At 44.0% G+C, this 25,131-nt stretch overlaps 1 protein-coding gene across 2 annotated transcripts in view; it reads left to right on the forward strand.

Moving 5' to 3' along the window:
• pjvk (pejvakin) overlaps positions 1-22,906 on the forward strand; it is a 29,387-nt gene extending 6,481 nt beyond the window's left edge. The window contains exons 2-7 of one of the 2 annotated variants that reach the window (XM_041201667.1): positions 6,667-6,862; positions 14,701-14,842; positions 16,870-16,987; positions 17,362-17,466; positions 17,850-17,872; positions 22,613-22,906. In XM_041201667.1, the coding sequence (XP_041057601.1) occupies positions 6,667-6,862; positions 14,701-14,842; positions 16,870-16,987; positions 17,362-17,466; positions 17,850-17,872; positions 22,613-22,906 (878 nt within the window). Of the gene's footprint in view, positions 1-6,666; positions 6,863-14,700; positions 14,843-16,869; positions 16,988-17,361; positions 17,467-17,849; positions 17,873-22,604 lie in introns of both variants that reach the window. The other variant, XM_041201668.1, reaches the window with a different exon arrangement.
• Positions 22,907-25,131: the final 2,225 nt, after the last annotated feature.

Raw genomic sequence — 25,131 nt, forward strand, 5'->3', positions numbered from 1 at the left:
TAGTTTGAATTTCAAAGAGATGGTAAGATGTTACACCTAGCCATAAGAAACTAAGCCAAACAATGTATTTATTTTTCCCGAAGGTTGCTGATAATATAAATCCTTTCATCATACTAATTTTATGAGAAAAGTAAAGTTGCAAAATATGAGAATAGTGGAATTTGCATTAAAAGGGAGAAACATGTATAAAGGAGATGAGGTTGTGTGTAATGGAGAAAACATTCTAAGATCTAACATTAGTGTGAAAAGCCTCCAGCCTCTGTGCATCAAGTTGCTGTCTTAGGAACTGAAACTAAGAAAGCTCACTTGAAGTATCACTGTCCAGGGTATTGTGTGCTTTGCCTGGGTCTATTTAAATCTATTTGGTTTTACTGTTGCATTAATGGAAGTGTAACTGGGAGCCAGAATAATTAGGGAATTTAGGAGTTGTTATAGTAGTAATTTGTAGACCAATGTATGTGCTTAAAATCTTTTCTTCTATTAATAAATATTTAATTTAGTTTTGTAAAAATCCTCTAAGTCTTGATGGACTTGTTACAACTGAATTCAAGGCACGCATCTCAAAATAAAATGCAAATTGCAAAACAGTTGTGGCAATTGTTTCAAGTTTCCCTCTTGGATTTGAGCAACTAAGCATTTACCATCCACTGTGCCATAACAGTAAGCCATTGTCGTTTCTGGTGCCTAGGTCGATGCCAGGTAGTTCATCCTGTTTCATCCCTTATCGACTTTTCTGTAAGATTGATTCAACTGAGTGGCTTGCTAGGCCATTTGAGAGGGAATTTAAGAGTCAATCACATTGTGATGGGTCTGGAGTTAAATATAGGCCAGATCAGGTAACGACAGCAGATTACATTCCCTGAGAGACATTAGTGTACCAGATGGTGCTTTAGGACTATCAACAGTGGTTACGTGATCACCATTTGAAGGGAGGGGCGAGTGCGGGAGGGAGGGTTGAGCGTGGGAGGGAAGGTCAAGGGGCAAGTGCGGGAGGGAAGGGTAAGGGGTGTGTGCAGAAGGAAGGGGCGTGTGCAGGAGGGAGGGGTGTGGGGATGTGTGAGGGGGAGCAGCAAGGGTTGAAGGCGGGAGGGAGGGGCATGGGTTGAGTGCAGGAGGGAGGGGCGAGGATCGAGTGCGGGTAGCGCGGAGCGAGTGCGGGAGGGAGGGGTAAGTGTGAGAAGGAGTGTCAAGTGCAGGAAGGATGGGGGACGGAGAGGGAGGGAGTGTTGGAGAGAGGGAGGGAGGGAGCGGCATTGGTGGGGGGGTGAGGGCGGGAGGGGGAGGGAGGGAGGAGAGGGGCAAAAGCGGAAGGGGCGAGTGCGGCAGGGATGGGTAAGTGGGTGTGTGTTTGTCTTACTTGCAGGCTCAGGATTCCTACTCACCCTCACCCCCACATACCATCACCAGCCTCGACACCTTCCTATCTTCCTGATTAAATGGCACTTCCCAACCATAGTCTCCATGGGGGAGGGTGCAAGATTCCAGCCTATGTCTCTACCCCTGTACAATATGTTACGTTATATGATGGAAACCTATGCAAAATTCTCTGTTAAAAGTTTTTTATTTGGGTACCATTTTGTGAATAATTTGTTGGCTCATGATTTCTTTTATATCCCAGGCTTTATGTTTCATTGTATCAACATTACAGTGAAGGCTTTTTACTGAGATAAAAGCAAACAACTGCGGATGCTGGAAATCCAAAACAAAAATAAAAATACCTTGAAAAACTCAGCAGGTCTGGCAGCATCTGCGGAGAGGAACACAGTTAATATTTTGAGTCCGTATGACTCTTCAACAGAACTAAGTAAAAATAGAAAAGAGGTGAAATATAAGCTGGTTTAAGGCAGGAGTTAGAGCTGGATAGAGGGCCAGTGATAGGTGGAGATAGCCAAAAGATGTCATAGACAAAAAGACAAAGAGGTGTTGAAGGTGGTGATATTATCTAAGGAATGTGCTAACTAAGGGTAGAAAGCAGGACAAGCAAGGTATAGATAGCCCTAGTGGGGGTGGGGTGGGGTGAAGGGAAGGGATCGAAATAGGCTAAAAGGTAGAGATATAACAATGGATGGAAATACATTTAAAAATAATGGAAATAGGTGGGAAAAGAAAAATCTATATAAATTATTGGAAAAAAGGGGGGTGGTCAGAAAGGGGGTGGGGATGGAGGAGAGAGTTCATGATATAAAATTGTTGAGATCAATATTCAGTCCAGAAGGCTGTAAAGTGCCTAGTCGGAAGATGAGGTGTTGTTCCTCCAGTTTGGATTGAGCTTCACTGGAACAATGCAGCAGGCCAAGGACAGACATGTGGGCATGAGAGCAGGGTGGGGTGTTGAAATGGCAAGCGACAGGGAGATCTGGGTCATGCTTGTGGACAGACTGAAGTGTTCTGCAAAGTGGTCACCCAGTATGCGTTTGGTCTCTCCAATGTAGAGGAAACCGCATTGGGAGCAACGAATGCAGTAGACTAAATTGAGGGAAGTGCAAGCGAAATGCTGCTTCACTTGAAAGGAGTGTTTGAGCCCTTGGACAGTGAGGAGAGAGGAAGTAAAGGAGCAGGTGTTGCACCTTCTGCGGTTGCATGGGAAGTTGCCGTGGGGGGGGGTTGAGGTGTAGGGGGTGATGGAGGAGTGGATCAGGGGGTCCCGGAGGGAATGATCCCTGCGGAATGCTGCCGGGGGGGATGAAGGGAAGATGTGTTTGGTGGTGGCATCATGCTGGAGTTGGCGGAAATGGCGGAGGATGATCCTTTGAATGCGGAGGCTGGTGGAGTGATAAGTGAGGACAAGGGGTCCCTATCATGGTTCTCGGAGGGAGAGGAAGGTGTGAGGTCGGATGCGCGGGAGATGGGCCGGACACGGTTGAGGGCCCTGTCAACCACCGTGGATGGAAAACCTCAGTAAAGGAAGAAGGAGGACATGTCAGAGGAACTGTTTTTGAAAGTGGCATCATCAGAACAGATGTGAAGGAGATGAAGGAACTGAGAGAATGGCATGGAATCCTTACAGGAAGCGGGGTGTGAGGAGCTGTAGTCGAGGTAGCTGTGGGAGTCGGTAGGCTTGTAATGAATATTGGTGGACAGTCTACCACCAGAAAGGACACAGACAGGTCAAGGAAGGGAAGGGAAGTGTCAGAGATGGACCATGTGAAAATGATGGAGGGGTGGAAATTGGAAGCAAAATTAATAAATTTTTCCAGGTCCAGACGAGAGCATGAAGCAGCACTGAAGCAATCATCGATGTACCAGAGAAAGAGTTGTGGGAGGGGGCCAGAGTTGGACTGGAACAAGGAATGTTCCACATACCCCATAAAGAGATAGGCATAACTGGGGCCCATGCAGGTACCCATTGCCACACGTTTTATTTGGAGGAAGTGAGAGGAGTTTAAGGAGAAATTGTTCAGTGTGAGAACAAGTTCAGCCAGATGGAGGAGAGTAGTGGTGGATGGGGATTGTTCAGGCCTCTGTTCAAGGAAGAAGCGGAGAGCCATCAGATCATCCCGGTGGGGGATGGAGGTGTAGTGGGATTGGACATCCATGGTGAAGAGGAGGCGGTTGGGGCCAGGGAACTGGAAAATGTTGATATGATGTAGGGTGTCAAAGGAATCATGGATGTAGGTGGGAAGGGACTGGACAAAGGGGGAGAGAATGGAGTCAAGATACCAAGAAATGTGTTCCGTGGGGCAGGAACAGGCTGACATGATCGGTCTGCCCGGACAGTCCTGTTTGTGGATTTAGGGTAGGAGGTAGACGCGGGACGTCCAAGGTTGGGAGACTATCAGGCTGGAATCTGTGGAAGGAAGATCTCCAGAGGAGATGAGACCAGTAACAGTCCTGGAAACAATGGTTTGATGTTCAGTGGTGGGGTCATGGTCCAGAGGGAGGTAGGAGGAAGTGTTTGCAAGTTGACGCTCAGCCTCTGCGAGGTAGAGATCAGTGCGCCAGACAACAACACCACCCGTGTCAGCAGGTTTGATGACAATGTCAGCGTTGGACTTGAGAGAACAGAGTGCAGTAAGTTCAGAGAGAGACAGGTTAGAGTGGGTGAGAGGAGCAGAGAAATTGAGACGACTAATGTCACACCGACAGTTCTCAATGAAAAGATCAAGAGAATGTAAGAATCCAGAGGGAGGGGTCCGGGTGGAGGGAGAATATTGGAGGCAGGTAAAAGGATCCATTGAACGGGGAGAGGACTCCTGCCCAAAGATGTGAGGATGGAGACGAAGGCAGCGGCAGAAGAGTTCATCATCGTGCCGAGCCCGAAATTCATTGAAATGAGGGTGTAAGGGTATGAAACTAAGTCCTTAACTGGGCACTGAACGTTCAGCATCAGAGAGGGGAAGGTCAGGGGGTATGGTGAATACCTGGCCGGGGCTGGGATTGGAAGACGGGGTGGGGACAGAGGGACAGGCAGGGGTGGAGGGTCCTGGATGGGTGCTGGTGTCGATGAGTTGTTGGAGTTTGCATTCCTTTGCACCTGAAAGAAAGAGACAAAGTTTCTTGTTGAGGCGTCAGATGAGACAAAGAATAAAATGAAACTGGGGGCACGTGCAGCTTAGAAATAGGGTGCGGCAGTGCTACTGGAGGGAGAGGTCGAGTGTGTTCATATGGCGGTGCATGACACTGCGTGTGTATCTCAGAATGTGACGAGAACAGCAGTCCAAAGAGCGTTGTATGTCCCGGAGATACCTGTATTCCTGGGTGGGTTCGAAACATGAGGGATGGAACTTCAGTTGAAATCCATGTGGGGTAAGTTGGAGACGGAGACAGTCACTGAGGAAGGAACTATGGCTGTGAAAGCGGGTTTTAGTAAACACCTTGTCAAACACCAGGAGAGAAATGGAAAGCAATGAAGGTGAACAAGGCAAAAGAGATATACGGAAATCCTGTTGGAGAGAAGAGCAATACTTCTTCAAGGTAGGCATTCCTTGAAAAGAAGTGGCAGTCAATTAAACACTAAGATAAAAGCAAAAAACTGCAGATGCTGGAAATCTAAAACAAAATTAAAAATACCTGGAAAAACTCAGCAGGTCTGGCAGCATCTGTGGAGAGGAGCACAGTTAACGTTTTGAGTCTGTATGACTATTCAACAGAACTAAGTAAAAATAGAAAAGAGGTGAAATATAAGCTGGTTTAAGGCGGGGGTTAGAGCTGGATAGAGGGCCAGTGATAGGTGGAGATAGCCAAAAGATGTCATAGAGACAAAAGGACAAAGAGGTGTTGAAGGTGGTGATATTATCTAAGGAATGTGCTAATTAAGGGTAGAAAGCAGGACAAGCAAGGTACAGATAGCCCTGGTGGAGGAGGGGTGGGGTGAAGGGAAGGGATCGAAATAGGCCAAAAGGTAGAGATAAAACAATGGATGGAAATACATTTAAAAATAATGGAAATAGGTGGGAAAAGAAAAATCTATATAAATTATTGGAAAAAAAGAGGGGGGGATTGGAAAGGGGGTGGGGCTTAGTTTCGGGCTCAGCACGATGCTGAACTCTTCTGCCACCACCTTCGACTCCGTTCTCGCTTCCGCTTCTTTGGGCAGGAGTCCTCTCCCCGTTCAACGGATCCTTTTACCCACCACCAATATTCTCCCTCCACCTGGACCCCTCCTTCTGGATTCTTACATTCTCTTGACCTTTTCATTGAGAACTGTCGGCGTGATACTAGTTGTCTCAATTTCTCTGCTCCTCTCACCCACTTTAACCTGTCTCTCTCTGAACTTACTGCACTCCATTCTCTCAGGTCCAACATTGTTATCAAACCTGCTGACAAGGGTGGTTCTGTTGTTGTATGGCACACTGACCTCCACCTCGCAGAGGCTGAGTGTCAACTCGCAGACACTTCCTCCTACCTCCCCCTGGGGACCATGACCCCACCACCGAATATCAAGCCATTGTTTCCAGGACTGTTACTGACCTAATCTCTTCTAGAAACCTTCCTTCCACAGTTTCCAACCTGATAGTCTCCCAACCTCGGATGGCCCGCTTCTACCTCCTACCCAAAATCCACAAACAGGACTGTCCCGGCAGACCGATCATGTCAGCCTGTTCCTGCCCCACGGAACTCATTTCTGGCTATCTTGACTCCATTTTCTCTCCCCTTGTCCAGTCCCTTCCCACGTACATTCCTCTGACACCCTACATCATATCAATAATTTCCAGTTCTCTGGCCCCAACCGCCTCCTCTTCACCATGGACGTCCAATCCCTCTACACCTCCATCCCCCACCGGGATGGTCTGATAGCTCTCCGCTTCTTCCTTGAACAGAGGCCCGAACAATCCCCATCCACCACTACTCTCCTCCGTCTGGCTGAACTTGTTCTCACACTGAACAATTTATCCTTAAACTCCTCTCACTTCCTCCAAATAAAAGGTGTGGCTATGGATACCCACATGGGCCCCAGCTATGCCTGTCTCTTTTATTACGGAAATCTTGCTTCTTCAAATTCATTGCCTTCTTCCTCTTAATCAAATGGATTGCTATAAAGTGAGTTATCACAATTAGGGATTGTTAATTTAACAGGAGTAATCAATAATCTAGTTCTGAGTTTCATATATTGATTTACATCAGTAAATTACAACATTTATGTGCTAAAATAAATGTGAATTTATGTTGAAAATATGACTGGTAAAGATAACAAAAATAATCAGGCATTTGTTTCCTATTTAATAGGCGTCTCTTCATATCAGCTGCTTAATTATGAAGATAAGTCAGATGTTTCCCTAAATGGGAAACTTGGAAATCATATTATTCATGATGTTGGATTTAATATTGATGGATCAGACTCTGTGGCAGTGAAAGCTTCATTTGGAATAGTAACAAAACATGAGGTAGAGGTTCCAATACTTCTCAGGGAGATCATTAACAGGTAATTCTGCCATTTTCCATGATTCTTTAGTGATACCATATTAAAGTTAGCTAGTTATCAAAACATGAAGAATGTTTAAATTAATACTTATCATTGGGGCTTCATAAACACTTAGGGACTTAAAGCTCCTGAAAATGGGGATGGGAATTGTGATGCACAATTAACCAATGCCTGTTCAATATAATACAGACAGCATGCTAACTTTGTGCTGCATGCTCATTTTAATGATTGCTGCATGCAGCCAGTGCTAACTGTGCTGTAAATTAGCTGCATTCATCAGCATGGGGTCCTAAATCATAACTTCCTAGCACCGCTTAACACTAGTCTGCACTGCTAAAGTGGTGATGCATTGTGGCTGGCAGTCATACAGGAAATGAATATGATATGGGAACAGTGTAGAATGGCACAACATTAGAGGACAGGCTCAAAGGCTTTTGGACTCTGCACAAGAGGCCTTGGTGGAGGTAGTGGAAAGTGTCTGAGATTTCCTCTATCCACATGGGGCTGGGAGGTCCTCCTGACATGCACTCAAAAAGTAATGGGAGCAGATAACCTTGGAGGTCAATGCCAAAAATGAAGTCCAGAGGACCTGGCTGCAGTGTCAGAAGAAGTTCAATTAACTCACACAAGTGGTCAAGATCAGTAAATGAATCTTTAAATGCCATATCCTGCCAACTACACTACTAGCCTCAGATATGCTCATCAGCCACCTACCAACAATCTCCATAAATAATCACTCATACTTAACATTTATATTCTTCACCTCACTTCTCACAAGTTTAGGACTACTGCAAGCCTCACACCCATTTCTCACAGCTGGCACACACTTCCAGCTATTCAATCATGACAGTTGCATCAGCCAAATAGATTACATGACACTCACTGACACACTTCTTTCTCTCTCTTACAGAACAAAGTGGCACACAACCCGAGACACCAAGAGGTAATTGGATGGATACGGGTGCATCTGCATGTCCTAGCCCCCATAGAAAAGACAATGCTGACCATTATTGGAAACCCAGTGCTGAGGCCATGGGCCAAGTGGCAGAGCTTAAAGATGATGCTATTCTCATATCTAATCCTCCCTCTCACTTTCCCATCATCACACAATATCTTCTGATTAAATAGGCTACAGATATTGTAGTGATATACCTCTTTCTTCTATCCCATAACCTCCCCACACCACAACCTTACCCTTTTGCCTGTATCCTTTCATATGCCGAAGAACTGCAGACTGGCCAGGCAGTGGAGGAACACTAAGAAGTAAATGATGACAAAGAACTGGTACTGTCACTGGATTTCACACTTGCAGCCACCAGCCCAGATTCTGATGCTGGTGGCTGAGGATAAATTAGGCTGGATCAGCATGTGGTGAGACACTGGGCATGGGTGGGCTGCAGACAGGGCATGGAGCAAGGATAGCATAGATGCCAGCTTGCTGGAGAGTGAAGACACATTCTGCTGCAGAGGAGCCATATGAGGACTTTGGGGCAACCTACAGAGAATGCATTTGGCAATCCTCAACAAAATACTTGGGAAGCCTGCCATAAAGTATCTGGTTAATGTTAAGAGGCAGGGAGGATTCTGGCACCAATTGGCACAAGGCTTTGTGCAGAACTTGGAATCAATCCTTTCCAGCATGGAATTGGGAGCCAACTCTGTTCAGATAATTGTAGTCTCAACAATGATGTAATATGTGATGGCCAATGTGGCAGCAGTCACTTAGTGTCTCAACTGGATGTGGACATCGCTTGCTAGGCCAGCATTTACTGCCCATCCCTAATTGTCCTTGAGAAGGTGGGGAGTATTCCACCAGACTCCTTGTGCCTTGTAGATGGTGGACAGGCTTTGGGGAGTCAGGAGGTGAGTTACTTGCCACAGGATTCCTAGTCTCTGGCCTGCTCTTGTAGCCACAGTATTTATATGGCTCGTTCAGTTCAGTTTCTGGTCAATGGTAAATCCCAGGATGTTGATAGTGGGAGGTTCAGTGATGGTAATGCCATTGAATGTCATGGGGTGATGGTTAGGTTCTCTCTTGTTGGAGATGGTAATTGCCTGGCACTTGTGCAAGTTACCTGCCACTTATCAACCCAAGCCTGGATAGTGTCCAGGTCTTGCTGCATTTGGATATGGACTGCTTTAGTATCTGAGGAATCGCGAATGATGCTGAACATTGTGTAATTATCAGTGCCATCTCCACTTCTGACCTTATGATGGAAGGAAAGTCATTGATGAAGCAGCAGAAGATAATTGACCCTAGGACACTACCCTGAGGAACTCCTGCAGTGGTGTCCTGGAACTGAGGTTCCACAACCACAACCACATTCCTTTGTGTTAGGTCTGATTCCAACCAATGGAGAGTTTTCTCCCTGATTCCCATTGACTCCAGTTTTGCTTGGGCCCCTTGATGCCATACATGGTCAAATGCTGCCTTGATGTCAAGGGCAGTCACTCTCACCTTACCTCTGGAGTTCAGCTCTTGTCCATGTTTGAACCAAGGCTGTAATGAGGTCAGGGGCTGAGTGGCCCTGACAGAACTCAAACTGAGCGTAAGTGAGCAAGTTATTGTTAAGCAAGTGCCGCTTGATAGCACTGTTGATGACCCCTTCCATTAATTTACTGATGCTCGAGAGTGGACTGATGGGGCGGTAAATGGCCAGGTTGGATTTGTCCTGTTTTTTGTGTACAGGGCATTTTGGGGCAATTTTTCACATTGCTGTTTCAAATGCCAGTTTTGTAGGTGTACTGGAACAGCTTGGCTAGGGGGGCAGCAAGTTCCTGAGCACAAGTCTTCAGTACTATTGCCGGAATATTGTCAGGGTCCCCATAGCTTTTGCAGTATTCAGTGCCTTTAGCCATTTCTTGATATCATGTGGAGTGAATCGAATTGGCTGAAGACTGGCATCTGTGATGCTGGGGACCTCAGGAGGAATCCGAGATGGATCATCCACTCGGCACTTCCGGCTGAATATTGTTGCAAATGCTTCAGCCTTATCCTTTGCATTGATGTGCTGGGCTCCCCCATCATTGAGTTTGTGGATATTTGTGGAGCCCCCTCCTCCAGTGAGTTGCTTAATTGTTCACCACCATTTACGACTGGATGTGCAGGGCTGCAGAGCTTAGATCTGATCTGTCGGTTGTGGAATCACTTAGCTCTATCATGTGTTTATGCTGTTTGGCATGCAAGAAGTCTTGTGTTATAGCTCCCCCAGGTTGACACCTCATTTTTAGGTATTCCTGGTACTGCTCCTGCCATGCCCTCCTGCACTTTTCATTGAACCAGGGTTGATCCCCTGGCTTGGTGGTAATGGTAGAGTCGGGGAATTTGCTGGGTCATGAGGTTATAGATTGTGGTTGAGTACAATTCTGCTGCTGCTGGTGGCCCACAACGCCTCATGGTTTCCCAGTCTTGAGTTGTTAGATCTGTTCAAAATCTATTCCATTTAGCATGGTGGTAGTGCCACCCAACACGATGTGGGGTATCCTCAATGTGAATACGGGACTTTGGCTCCATGAGGACTGTGCAGTGGTCACTCCTACCAATATTGTCATGGACAGATGCATCTGCAGCAAGCAGGTTGCAGTGTTTAAATAGGCTTCCAGGGTGTCACTTCAGTCTAGCAATCTGTCCTCCAACAGATTACTAGGATAGCTGAGGCACTACATGAGAGCAGTGCTAGTGGTTCTATGGAGCATGAACTTGCTGTCCTGTCTCAGAAAGACAGTATTGTCCTCCCACTCCTGCCGCTCTGTCAGTGCTTTTGCTGTTGCCTGTCATTCAGCCAGGCCAAGTCTATATAGTCCATAGCTGGGCCTTCTCGGCCCCAAACTGCTCGAGGTCATCCTGCATGGTCACCTATAGTCTCCTCCACTGAAAGTCAGCAGCATTCTGCAGCCGGTAGGGTTGGACTGTTTAGGAGCACTGGGATAGGCCAAGGTATGCAGAAGAAAGGCACTAAAGGAGTACACAAGGGTGATTAGTTGAATTTTGTGTGCAATATCTCATGGTTTGAATCATACATTTGGGGTTTTGAATGTTTATTTTCTGTTAGCTTTTATTTTTGCATTGTGGGCTGGTGGAAGCTGTGATGGTCAGTGACAAAAAAAAAGTAAGGTGTGCAGCTGTTGCTGAATGGAGAATTGGGTTGCATTCACTGCTATCGCACTCAGATGAGTTCTACACGGGCAGCCCCAGCAGAAAGGGGCCGCCTAGGTTGCCTCTTCTTCCACTTCCTCCTCCTCATGCTGATGCTCCTCAACTGCTCATGGCAAGGCCTGTCCCCTTATGATGGCAAGCTTGTGCACCATGCAGCAGATCACCACAAATTTTAATACCTCATCTGCTGTACACTGCAGGACTCCTTTGGAGTTGCTCAGACAACAGAAGATTGTTTCAATATGCCAATGGCCTTCTGTATCAAATTTTGTGTGACAGCTTGGCTTTCGTTTGTATGCACGTTGTGTATCTGTACAGCTTGCACGCTGGGGTCACAAGCCATGTTTTCACTGAATAGCCCTTATCAGTATCATGTTCCAGCATATTATGAATTTTCAGACAATATGTCAAAACTTTGAATAAAAGCAGTCTGTTGAAATGGCCGCTGAAAACCATATATCTTTTGGCAGTATCAGCTCCAGACAGTCCTGAGACTCAAGCAAATACCTAATTATATAAGGACATTCACAACCATCCATGAAATTCACACATCCTTTTGCTTAAGGATGGAAAGTCAACAAAAGGACCATAATGTTCCAGCTAACTCACCTTTCTGGTTCACCATTGACAAAAGACACATCAAAACACAATGTGTGTTAGACAAACGTGAATGGGTCCCCACCGACCTCCCATTGTAACTATGATGATCCTTTATCTGAACCCAGAATGTGTAAATTTCAAAAGTGTCAAATGACAGCACAGGATGTTTATCAACCTGACCACCTCCTTTATTTGGAAAAAGACTTTGGACTTATAACATATCACATGGGTGAGATAGCCATGTTTGCTGCCTGCTTTTAAAACAGCAAGAATCGACTCTACAGAGACAGAGTGACCATCAGAAAGCCCTTGAACCAGCTGCAGTCAACTAAGCAGCCAAGGTATTAAACAGCAATATCTTGGAAGTGGGGGAGAGACTCATGCCAACCTGTAAACACTTCAAGTTCACCTGGGAACCAACCTTCTTGAATTCACCTACAAGAAGCCCCACAGCTCACCAAGAAACCTCGCTTACAAGACCTTCACTTCAACTAAAAGCATCAACTCATCTAAGAAACTACAAGCCTCTCACAAGAGAGATGGTGAAAATTATGCATTGTAAGGGCTTTTTTTCTTAATCTGTAACTAGCCTTTGTGTGAGTGATAGTGTGTGTGAGCCGAGTAAGCGTGACGCCACATTTTTTAAACCTCTGTGGCAAATGTGGGATAATCAATAACCTTTATTTTAAAACTCAGAAAAAGACTTGCTGCTGGGATTATTTAAATTGGGACAACCACTCTGATGGTAATAAAATACACCCCTTATCAAATCACACTAATCATGGACAGTAAGAAAACACACAAATCCTGTCCATGACATCAACCAATAACCACCTTTTGGTTTGTTGTGGTGGCTCAAATGCAGATTGCACAGTGGACAGCTCCCGAATGAAGGTATCATGTTGGTTGCCAGGATATCGGGCGTTGACCTGCATGATTTGCTGACAATTAGGAGCACATAAGCTGAACATGAGGGAGCGGAATCCCTTTTGCTTCTGGGAAAGGACACAGTTGACATGTGGCACCAACAAAGCAATGTGCATGCATTCCATGGCACCATGCACCATAGTAAGCCTGCACTCCTAGTAAAGCCACGTCCTCGCTCCGCCTGCTTTTTTCTGGCAAGAGTGAATGAAACTTAGTTTGTGCTCATTGAACAGAGAGAATTGGATATCTAAAAGTCATTGAATAGAGAGCATCAGTGACCTTCCTGAACTAACAGTGGATGGCAAACTATGAGATGTTGCAAATTTCCATAGCATCAGCCTGGAAGGAACCAGACATAAAAGTTCATCGCCATGGTCATCTTTACAGAAGCTGGCAATGCGGCCCTTGCCCTGCTCTGAGATTACAGTTGTAGCTGCAGCAGGTGGCTGATTTCACTGAGGACACCTTATGGAAGCATAGATATCTTGAGAGTTAAGTAGGAAAATTATTCCATGAACATCCTGGGTGGATACATAGCCTCCTGCTAAATTTCTGCCTGTCTCTCCTTTTTCTCCCTCTTCCAGCAGCTTGTCCTGCTAATTCTCCCAGTCATGCTCTATTCCTACTGGTGCACCCTTGGAGCAACTACTTGTGCAGAAGCCTTGGAGTCAGCAAAACATCCTACCACACCGGCCACCCACCTGCCCCGCCGTAGACTTTTGCAACTTTAAATCAATTATAGAAAGTTGTAGAATCATAGCAGCAGCCAGAAGAAATCAACCAGTAGCTAACCTGTATGTTGTTGATGAATGGGCTGCCAGGGTTCCTTCCAGCTGCTGAATTATGCAAGGTTAAGAGAGGGCATTAGCTGGTGTGTTCAACTCCAAAATGGGAACACTGATGCCAAATCAGAATTACACACTGCTGATTGATGTCATGATCTGCCCGCTCTGCATACCTCCAACAGCTGTTCATTCTGTGTGTACTATCACCCTCATCAAATGGTTTCCAGCACAATTTGCCACAAAAGTGTGCATGTCTGCCACGGGCTGCCATTTTGGAGCACTAGGGCTCTCATGGTGCTGAAAAACAGGCATTAATGAGCCTAATTTGCCCAGTATGTTTATCAATACTAAATAGTGCATGTAATATTTTCAATGAAAATTTAATTAGTATTAAATTCTGAATTCTAGGGGATTCCAGGGGGCCTCAAATTCATCAAATTAATATCCACGTGTTATCAGGTTTCCACAGGATAGCTTATCGGACAAATACATGTCAGATCAAAGTCCGTGCAGAGAAATGTGATGTGAGACATTCTGAATAGAAGAATAAGGAGACAATATATACACTAAATGATAAAACATTAAAATGAGCAGAGGAACAGTGACATGTAGGAATTCTGATAATAAAGCAGAAGGATTTTTAAATCCTTCATCAAAAGCCTGATAAAGATGAGATATAGGACCCTTGATAATATCGATTGGGCATTGGGTACAAAGCAAGGAATTAATGCCAAACCTGTACAATTCATTGGTTAGGCCTTATTTATAGTATTGTGTTCTATTTCAGGAAGACTATCAATTCATGGAAATTTACCAGGGGATACCAAGAATGAGAGTCTTCAGTTATGAGGAGAGACTAGAGGAACTGAAATTCTTTTCAACTGAACACAGAAGATTAAGAGGGAATCTGATAGAACTATTCAAAACGATGAAGATGAATAGGGGAAAATTATTCCTACTTCTTAGTGAATTAATAATTTGAGGGCATCAGCTCACCTAAAGAATGAAGTGATGGATAGGAAGATATTTACTACAGAGGGTTGCTAATACATGGAATGTTCAAATCAGAAGTAGGGGTGAAACAAATCCATGCTCATTTCCAAAAGGGAAGCAGATACATATTTGGAGAGAAAACTACAGAGGTTTATTTATAAATTAATTACAGAATATCATTTATCTTTTATTATCAAACATTGTATTTCTTATTTAAATTCAATGGTATGGGGAAAGGGTGAAAGAATGGGACTAAGTCAGAACCAGCACAGGCATGATGGGCTGAATGGCTTCACCTGTACTGTAAACTTCAATGATTTTGGATCCTTAGCTCTTCTTCCATTTGTAAGTAGCCTAACCTTTTGATATCTCCTCAGAAAAATTGATATGGAACATTGTCTTGTTCGCCAGATGAAAGCAAGTCGTCGTGCAGTATTATGTGCTGTCATGGAAAGCATCCGCACAACTCGGCAATGCTCACTCACTGTGCATGCAGGCATGAGAGGAAAAACAATGAGAGTAAGGCTCCATGTATTTTTATTCCATTATAGTTAATGATGTGGTTGTCTTTCACAATGAGAGTTTTACTGGAGATTTCTCCCAGTATTTATATCTAGGCGAATCTTCCAAAATCATGTAAGTCCTCATAAATTTTGTCTTTTCAATCTGAGTGTGAGCTCCCACCTGCATTCCTACGTAGTGAATGTTAGAGAACTTTGGCCTCCAGCTGTTCTCTCTCTCCCAGATTCTGGAAGATTAGCCATGTCTCTGAGTTTCAGGGATACTTTAGAAACCTTCCTCTTTCAAAACACATCTCCATGGCAACATAATCACATGGGCCTCGTATCTAAGTAGAAAAGCTGATTATCTATCCTTTAGAGCCCAACTCTCTTTTATCTCAGAGCTAAATGGACAGTTTAAAGCATTTTTGTTTACCACTTGACATTCTCAACACATTCTTGGGACTTTGTAGAATACATAACAGCCTCATAACCCTCATATTTGTAACAATTAGCTTAGCTACTGTGACATTTCCCATGATCTCATGCACTCTAATTTTTCCCTTTCTCCTTTTGTGTTTCTCCTTTACCATATCTCCTTTCTTTGTATATCTCATGCACTATTTCTTCTTTGTTCCTCCTGTATCTCTCCAATTGTCTCAGATTGTCTTTCTCTTCCTTTCTAAAATATTTTTTTCCTTTGCACTTTCTTATGTAAATCTCTCTCAATTCCCCCCAACGCATTCAAAAATAGCTCTAACATGTGGGTGAGAAAGGAGCTGGAAGTTGTGGGGAGGGTGGGGCGGTAGGGGGGTGCTGGGTGCTGGTGGCGGGTAGTGGTGTGGTGGTAGATTGAGGCTGGTGTGGTAAGGGATGCGGCTGGGGGAGAGAGGCAGGGAATGGGAAACCAGATACTGATGTTGGGAGAACTGTAGGAAAGTACAGGGCTGGAAGAGACTCTGCAGTCCATCTCTACAGTCTTACAAACTAATATCTCTCAATTGCCCAATACAATTACTAATTACTATTCAATGCTTTCTTAATTTTTTCACGGTTTTCCTCCACTGCCTCCCTGTGCAGTTAATGCCACATGCTCAACACTCTGTTTACTTAATTCTAATCGATTTGCACATCTTCTTGCTAAGTTTGAGCCTGTATCTCTTGGTTCTACAGATCGTTGCACCTTTGAACTTATCAGGGTTCAATTTTACTATTTCTTTAAGAATTCTATATCCTTCAATACCATCTCCCTTGAGTTTTCTCTTCTCCTTTACAAAGTACAGTAACAAGGATTGCACACACTGCTGCTCTAGATCTGGTTGTACAAATGCCTTGTACAGAATCATTAGTGAGATCTTTGTTTTAGCTCTTTGGCTATGAACTTCAAGATCCTGTTAGCTGGGAAAGGACCAGTTGTTCGGAGAGGGAAGTGAGATGTCTGGCACTGGTATTGGGAGGATCTGAAAAAGGTAGATTAGATAACATAAAAGCAAAATACTGCGGATGCTGGAAATTTGAAATAAACTGTGTATAGTTAAGATTTGTACAATTATTTAATTGCTGATTTTTAATTGTAATTCATATTTAATTTATTGCACTGTGATTACAACTTAATGCTCTGTGCTTGTATTAAGACTTATTGAGGCTGATTTTTATCTCCAGGTCTAAGTCTGTTCCAATTTGGCTCGTGCTGCTTTAACATTTACCTGAACTTCCAAGTATAAATAACATTCAGATTTTTCCTTTAATTTTGATTTTGGTGTTGGGTGCCATCTTCTGTGGACTTTAATGCTGAAATTCTCTGTGAATTGCAAGCTTTACTGTTGATCCTAAAAGAATATACCCTTGCTTGTATATAACTCAGAAATGTTGTTTGTAATGAGGTATTATTGCTCAGAATTGTGAGGAAAAATAGTGTAAATAAAAGGTTTTCATGTTTTTGATATTAATTAAATTCAGATATTTCAGTATAAATGTATGTTGGATCTTATTTAATTTTGGTATTTAAAAGTAGAAAGCTAGTTTTGTTTATGGTACCCATTTTAGTTTCAGATTGATGATGGACGAAATCATAAAGGATGTGACAAAGCCATTGTTATCCCAGCTCATACAACAATTGCATTTAGTGTATTTGAACTCTATATCCATTTGGATGGGCATTTTGGTAAGTAACATATTGCCTATATTCCCTTCAGGCTACCTTCAGTCAATACTGGATAATTCTTCAGTGCACTCTTAGATAATTTCTGTGGTCACTAATTAGTTGCTTCTGTTTATTTAGTTTAAATCTAGAAATGGCTAATTGCCGATACTTGTATGATAAGGTGTGAATCCAGAACATTGTTTTAAGAGCTTTAAAAAACGTGGTCAAAATGTGTTGAGTCATTTTGAATTCATAAATTCACAATGGTTGGATGAAAATTTTGCCAGTTGGAGGCTAAGCAGGCTGATCAGTAGTAAGATAATAGTATTTATAGTTAGGCAGGATGAAGCAAGAACGCGTAACCGAAAAAAAAATCTGCATTTGTGTACTTCTAGAGCTCTGTGTAACATCTGAATCAGAAGGTGGGTTCGAAAAAGAACAAATAACAGAACAATTGGGTGGTTTAATGGACCGATTCTCAGTGTGGAAACTGCGGCGATGTCTGTCTGATTTCTTTTATGGCAGTCCATTCAGATCAGGTAAGTCTTCCCTCAAATACTACAGACCAGACAAAAAAATTAAAGTGCAACTCAGATTTTAAAATAAAAAAGACAAATGATCACATAGAAGTCCCATATATATCATGCCTACTGAAGCAGAATGTGCACAATAGCTCGGATTTTCACCATGATGGAGAGGCTCTCCATGGTGCTGAAAATCCCGAAAATGATCAAAATTTCTAAATTCCACTCCCGAACTTAGCATTTCCCATCCTCATGGTGGGGTTGGGGGGGTGGACAGAACCGGAGTCAGGCCGCGGTTCGCATATGTGCAATTCACGGAGGCAGCTGGACATTTAAGTCACCATCTGCCTCCACTGAAGTGGGATTTTCAAAGAACAGGAGTGTGAAATCTAGAGTGTGCAGATTAGAACAGGTAAGAGGGGGTCTAAACTTGGTGGACACATTTGCTTAGCTCTTTGGAGAAGTAAAGTACCCCTTTGGATAGGGTCTGGGGACACCTTTTTTATATTTATTTATTTATTTATTTAAACACAGTGCTGGAGGAGCACAGAGCCAGGCAGACACAGACCCTGGGGGGTAGGAAGGAGGAGGTTGGGTAAGTCAATGTGGATGCAGGTGGGATTCTCAGGAAGGCAGGGAATGTGCATGTTCACCTGGATACCTTGGAATGAAAAGGGTTCTGGCTGGAAGGTGATGGTGGGGAGGTGGATAGTGATGCAGGGGGGTCAACAGTGATGGGGGAAAGGACATGGGTGACTGGGGGAGGGGAAAGGGCAGGGGAGCTGAGAAGAAGCTTAACCACCACCATGGCTGAAGAAAACGAAACTGAGCAGAGCCTAGTGTTGGATGGACACAGGTGCTGCATGGGAGTATCCTCAGTGGGTGGACGGAGATGCGGGTCAGCTCAGATGGACAACTGAAAATGCTCAGGACATGGATGAAGGCTCTACGTGCTTGGGACAGCGGTTGCACAAGGCTCCGAAAGCCCCTGTCACAAAAACACATTTCTCCTTCCAGAGTCACTCATGGGCCAGCTGCATGCAGCTGAACTGCTAGTGGATGCAGGGGCTGGGTGAGGGGTGGGAAGGATACGGGGGGAGGACTCATGAAGCCTGGAAATGAAGCTGATAGATACTATTACACATTATTCAGTGAAAATGAATATATTTTCACGTTATAAAGTGACATGCAAGCACTTGAGATCAGAAATTCTTAACTTTTCTAGGTGCTGCCCTGACACCCACAGCAGGGGTGGAGACAGCTTGTACAATGGTTGGTCCTGTTGCCTCTGATGACTTCGGCATGTGCCCGCTGGAGAACTGAGCCTTGAGGGCCTGGCTTGCTTTGGCTGTTCTCCTATGGGCCAGCTGCTCCCTCTGCAATGACAGAGGATGAGGTTGAGGGGGTCACAGGCAAAGGGGACTCAGAGGGAGGGGGCAGCCTCTGAGATTCCAAAGTGGGTGACCCAGGGGTGTCTAGCTGCCGCTCCTCCTCCATCCGAGTGCCCGAGGGCCCCAGCCTGACTCCTTGAGGGGAAGGAACATCTGGAGGGACGTTGAGGTGCCCCATTTCCCTCTCGCATTGCTACTGCAGAAACCCACCCATGGGATACTGTGATGGAGGGTAGGTCTGCACACATCTCCACGTTCTGCAGGACCAGGTGCTCCACTGTGTCCACCATCCTCCCCAAGGAGACCTGTGCGCACATGTGGGCCCCACTTCATCGGAGAACAGGTGGGTGCCTCTCTGTTGAGGGTATCCAACAACTCTGCCTGATGCTCCCCCAGTTTCTATTGACTTTTCAGGATGAGTTGGAAGGCAGGATCCAGAGGCTTGTCATCCGACTCGGACCTCACAGATGTGTCTTCCCCAGCAGTCCTCCGAGTGCCATGCAGCTCAGTTGAATCTGCTTCCTCCTGCTGTGGACATGTGCCCATGCGGTGACCACCAGATTGTGAACCCAAGCCTGCTCTAGATCTAGGTCCCACCAAGGTGTGTGTCTCTGCGCTGGGGGAGGGTGTGGGTAAGCACTGTGATGGGTCTTCCAGGCTGCTTATTGACAGCTCTCCAATGGAGGAGGTGCCCTCTTCACTGGAGGCGAGGGTGTGAATAGAGCTGAGGGACTGGCTGGTTGAGGGTAATTGGCAGAGCTCCCAGTGAACCAAAGTAGAGATGATTAGTGCATGACAGCTGAGTCAAAAGCAGGAGAGAGTACTCACAGTTGTGTTGAGAGAGGGATGATGTGGTGCAGGATCCTCACAAGGGCGTTCGCCACGAACTTCACCATCGCTGCAGGCACGGTCCACATCCTCACCAGTCAGCGCGATGGCCGCTCCTCAAAGTGAGTGAGGGGCCTAATGTGGGCCACTCCACCCCCCTGCCTGGGATCTCTCCCTGCTATTGTTAGAAAGCTTCTCCTGCATGAAAACAGATGGAGAGAGTGTTAGCAGGATGCACGGCACCGCGTGGAATGTTTGTGTGGTGAGCGGAGCCGTGGGCAAGGTGAGGATGTGAGCTGCAAAGGATACGGGACTGATGGAGATGTGAAAGTGTGTGTGAGAGTTAATGATGTTGCCCCTTAAGGTCCCTGTGGATGTGTGATGGGTTTGGAAGTGGGTGCTGAGAGTGATGACGTGGTTGACTTACCCTGGTGGAACAGATGAGAACATTCAACCTCTTCCTGCACTGGATGGCTGACTTCCTCTGTGCTCCACCGGCACTGACAGCTGCTGCCACCACTTCCTAGGCTGGATTGGTGACTCTAGTGGATCTCCTGTGGCCAGAGCGGGGTAGAGGACATCACGGCGGCCTTCCACGGTATCCAGGTGCCCCAGAGAGGCGTCACTAAATTTGAGGGCTGCTGTTATCTTTGCTTTCAAGGCCATCTGTCGCATGGAGCAGTCCTGGTCTGTAGACATGAAGTAGGCTCCACTCTGGTCCGCTTTAAATACGGCATCCAGAACGAGGAATCTCTGAGGTCATGGCATGGTGGGCAAATCCAAGCCCTTCGGCCAGCAAGCCGGCGTGTTCCCTGTGAATGCATTATTAATGAAGCAGGACATGCCGGGAATGGGGCAATATGGCACAAAAAGCTGCCATTGCAGCCAGCGGATAAAACTTCCTTTTTCCTGCACCCTACCGCACTTGGTGCAAATCTGGGACGATTCAGCCCTTACGAGTCTGGTTATTTGCCCAGGCACCATAACTTTGCATAATTATTGGTAATTATGACTACAGTTTGTAAAACGTTAAAATAGCTGGAATACTGGTTTTGTACAATTTTCCACCCTTTTAATATTATATATTGCTTCCACTTACAACTCCTCTGTGATGAAAAACAAAGCAGCAGCTGTTGGTGTTAGTAACTGTCAATTTGGTTTTCTCACAATAAAGAGTTCTATTTTATTAGCTTCCAACTGATGAATGGTTCCTATCTATGAAATTCTGCAGATGATATCACAGCTGATAAAAATGTACAATTTCAATCAGGGTTGATGTAAATGTACATTTGCGATGTTCATATTTACCAAAAGGATTAATTCACCGCTTTCAGTTGCACCTTTAACAATCTGGGCACTTATGCCTCAGGCCCCTCCAGTCTGACCAACAGCATGGAGAATAGGTTCCACTGGTAAATGCTGATAACTGCTTTTGGCAATATTTGTTATATATCTAAAGGAAATGGGGTGATGGGTTTGGAAGTGGGTGCTGAGAGTGATGACGTGGTTGACTTACCCTGGTGGAACAGATGAGAACATTCAACCATATGTATGTAAAACTCAGTGCCTTGTTTTTATTTGGCTAATTATGACCTTGCTTAAATCCTTTCTGAATTTGCCATTTACAGATAGGATGCCAAATACTTTTTTTCTTCATAAATTCATTATCATAAATATTTGACCTTTGCATATAAAATAATCCAACTACCAACATTAACCTTATTCTAAGAAATATTGGGAGTGAGAAGGACTTTGTGTTGCCCATTTTCCAGGCAGAATATGGAGCAATAGAGGTCCAAATTACCTCCCATGCCCAGTGTCAAAAACACATCTAACATCATGTTGGTACAGACCCAGTAGAAATATTCCCAGCATGTGCCATCAGGCCCCGGAACATGCTAATAAGGGACCTAATGCTGGTAATAGGTCTAGGTGTGGAAAATTGTTTGCCATAACTGGGGCAGGCAATGTGTTGCTTCGTTCAGGATAACCTGGTCTATATGCAGCCCAAACAGTGGTCCTTAAAGGGACCCTTGACGACCTTCAATAAAAAGGTAAATTTAAAAAAATATACTTGGTTTAACGCAGAGCCAACAGAGCAGGGTTGCTCCAGGTCTCTGCTTGGTCCCCAACCCAATCCCCTTCTGCCAACCCCAGGACCCACAAGAGGGCTACTGCCAGGCTTGAAGTAGCTCAATATTCGTCCCCGCTTTGTTGGCGAGTTGCCTGGGGACATGCAGTAGGTACCTATGCTCGTTGGTCTTATTAAAATGTTCTTGGAGTCCATTTTACCTCGTTAGCTATTTTAACTTACAATTAATGTTTTAAATTATTTTAAACGTATGTAAGCTTGTGATTTTACAAGTGAGCTGCAGCAGATTCCATTTTTGCTATTTTGACAGGAATTCTGATGTTACCTACCAATTACATTTTCATCTACTAGAAGCACACATTTTAATATATATCTGTGCTTCCCAGGTATATTTACTTTCCTAACAGCCATTTTCCTTGATCATATTGTTTTAAATTGTGCATTTCTGTCTCTGCAATAATGAAAACAATAGCCATCAACATGGCTGTAGTGATATTGAGAGGTGCCTTGGTGGCAGGAAACAGCTGTGTGATGGGGATGAGACTAACTGTTGTTTGCTTCATCTCCCCTCTGAATTTCTGCTCCGTGTGCTGTTTGTATTCAATGTGCTGTTCAACATGAATTACTTAATTTTGTTCCTTACTAGAAAATATGGTAAATGGAACACCAATTTGCAGTGTTGTTTTACTGTTAACAGGTGCTTTTCCCAATACTTTTCCCAGAAGTAAAAGCCACAGGATTCTTGTGATAAATTTATCTTTTCAGTGAGTGTAAATTTTATGTGTTATTCTATGTTTGAACAGATGTAAAGATACTGGACGATGTCAGAAACTCGGATCTATATTTGGAGGATTTGGTTGCTGACTATTATGAAAAGGCTACCAGCATGACTGATACTTCCACTAACTACCTCAGAGATAATGCACACACACGGGTCAATCTTCTCAACCATAATATCTCCAAAGGACCCTGTGCCCTTTGTGGTATGGGAAGTTCCCGAAGGGAGACAGTATATGGGTGCCTTGAGTGTTCATTCAATGGGCAGAAATATGTGAGGCTGCATGTGGTGCCATGCTTTGATCTGTGGCACAAAAGGGCAAAATGAAGTACATTTTGGTATGGACTGGAGCTCTAGATGTGATATCACATCTGCAAGGCTACATTAAAAAAAAACTACATAAATACTAATGTAGTACTTTTTTAGCAGTACGTCGATTTGAGTTTGTGTAAAAATATTCTCTTTCCATTGCAAATTTATAATTTTTAAATTATAAATAGTGAAATGTTGTAAAGAACTAATTCTTGGGAATATCTATCAGTGAAAGAGCATTGCTGTGAAACTGTCACTGTGTTAACTTGAACCTTTAGCAATTTAACTAATGACATTACAGGTTTTAGAACAGATTTTGCATAATGTACTTTTTTTAAAGGTTTTTCTATTTTGTTTTCAGTTTTTTTGGATCATGATTGAAAGTTCCACTTTCCTTAGTTTACAAATATCATATAGCTCTGTAGGCACTGTGTAATGTAAACAGTTTCATCTTCCTGTTTTGTTTTGACATAATTAATTGCAATGAGTATCAGCAGTTGACCTATTGTTCAAAAGGTTAATAATTCATTAAAGTATCAAATTGCAAACACATGAAGGTTTATTGAGTCAAAGTATTAAGTATCTAACATTTAGACAGGATTTCTCCCTCCCAAAGCTGAGCAAACCCACCTCTGGATGACTAAACTGGAAGCATGCAGAGTCATTTTCCCTTGTTGGGAAATGTGCCAGGTCATGACACGACAGGCATTTAAAGTGACATTGGGTTTGCTATTTAGGTTGCTAAATGGAGATGGGTGGGTTCCTAGAGGCTGCAGAAACCACGACAGGTAAGTCAGTTTGTGAACCTTGGGGGAAGCCTGCTGCAGAATTGAAACCTTTTGACAGGTAAGTTTAAAAGCTCTTGCCAAATTCTTAATTATATGCTGTTTGAAAGGCTATATATGTGTTAAAAGCACTGGTTAATCATAGTACTGTGTCCTTAAAATATAAGGGGCAATTAAATTGACCAGCACTGTGCAAGGGTTAAGATGAGTGGGAGTACTTTATCCAGTGGATAAAGTCCTCTTCTGAATTCTATAGTATGGAAAATCAGATATTAATGTATGCAGGGGTCCCTGTGGTTTGATTTTCACATTGTTTTAATGCCCTGAATCTGCTGAGCCTTTGAAGCACTTTTCCAGTATCCACTAGGTAGAGAACCAATGAGCCATATAACCACACTGGCATATCTTTGAAATGCTCATGAAATAATAAAAAAAACCTTTCAATATGAAAGTCCCATTGAATAAACCTTTAATCCATCTCCTAACTTTGTCCAAATAAACAAACAGGCATTGAAAAACTACTTCAAAGAAAGATCAACTTATTATGAGGTCATAAAATTGCCATACAAAGTTAGCAGTCACCTTCAAACTGAGTAAACAACTCCCTTCAGGGCTGAATTCATTAGCAAGTCTGGGAGTTCATCCAGGAAAATGAGACCATCTGGCAAAACAAATGTCTGGCTATCTGTTCTGTCTGTTTTGTTGATACAGTTGCCAGATGGCAAAAAATAATAGGGTTAAAGACATCTGGAATGTAATTCTACAAAAGCATAAAGCCATATGTTGTTTTTAGCCGAGATCTATAAGTATGTTGCTGCAATTAGTGAAAAAAGACCCACAAGATATTCTCATTTTAGAGGTGATGAATGACCAAGACTATCGGCATAGGTCTCCTTATTATTGTGGACAACCTGTGGCAATTAACAAGTGAACCAACTAGAAACGTCATAGTGGAAGTCAGCAGACGAAGATAAAATAACTCGTGCAAGATAGGATTACTTGTCAAAAAGGAGTTTATCCCTGGAACTGGAATACAAGAATTCTGCATCAGTTAAATAAAAGAGCTTAGGGTTTATTTCACAGTTGGCAGTGATCACCCAACTATAGACTACCAACTTTCGCAAAGACGTCTACACTGTAGGATGCTAATCTGAAACCATGGGCAGAATTTAGTGTAGATGACGCAGGTTCAGCTCACTGGTAGTAGAACTGTTGGGTAACCCATGTCACCTCTTCAAGAGGTGCCCAACTCTATTTAAGTGTCATTAGGCACTGAGGTGGGCAGCACCGGCCATCCACAGAATTAAGCCACCATTAGGGCAGAAATCCCACACCTGTGAGCTGCCTGCCAACTGGAGGCCAGCAGCTCTCTGTTGCTGGCAGTGTGACCAACTGCAGTGGCTGTTGCCGTAATTCAGTGAGGCATTCACCAAGTGTGAATCGTTAGAGCTGGAT

This window comes from Carcharodon carcharias, chromosome 12 (genome assembly GCF_017639515.1).
Source record: "Carcharodon carcharias isolate sCarCar2 chromosome 12, sCarCar2.pri, whole genome shotgun sequence".
NCBI classification, from domain to species: domain Eukaryota; kingdom Metazoa; phylum Chordata; class Chondrichthyes; order Lamniformes; family Lamnidae; genus Carcharodon; species Carcharodon carcharias.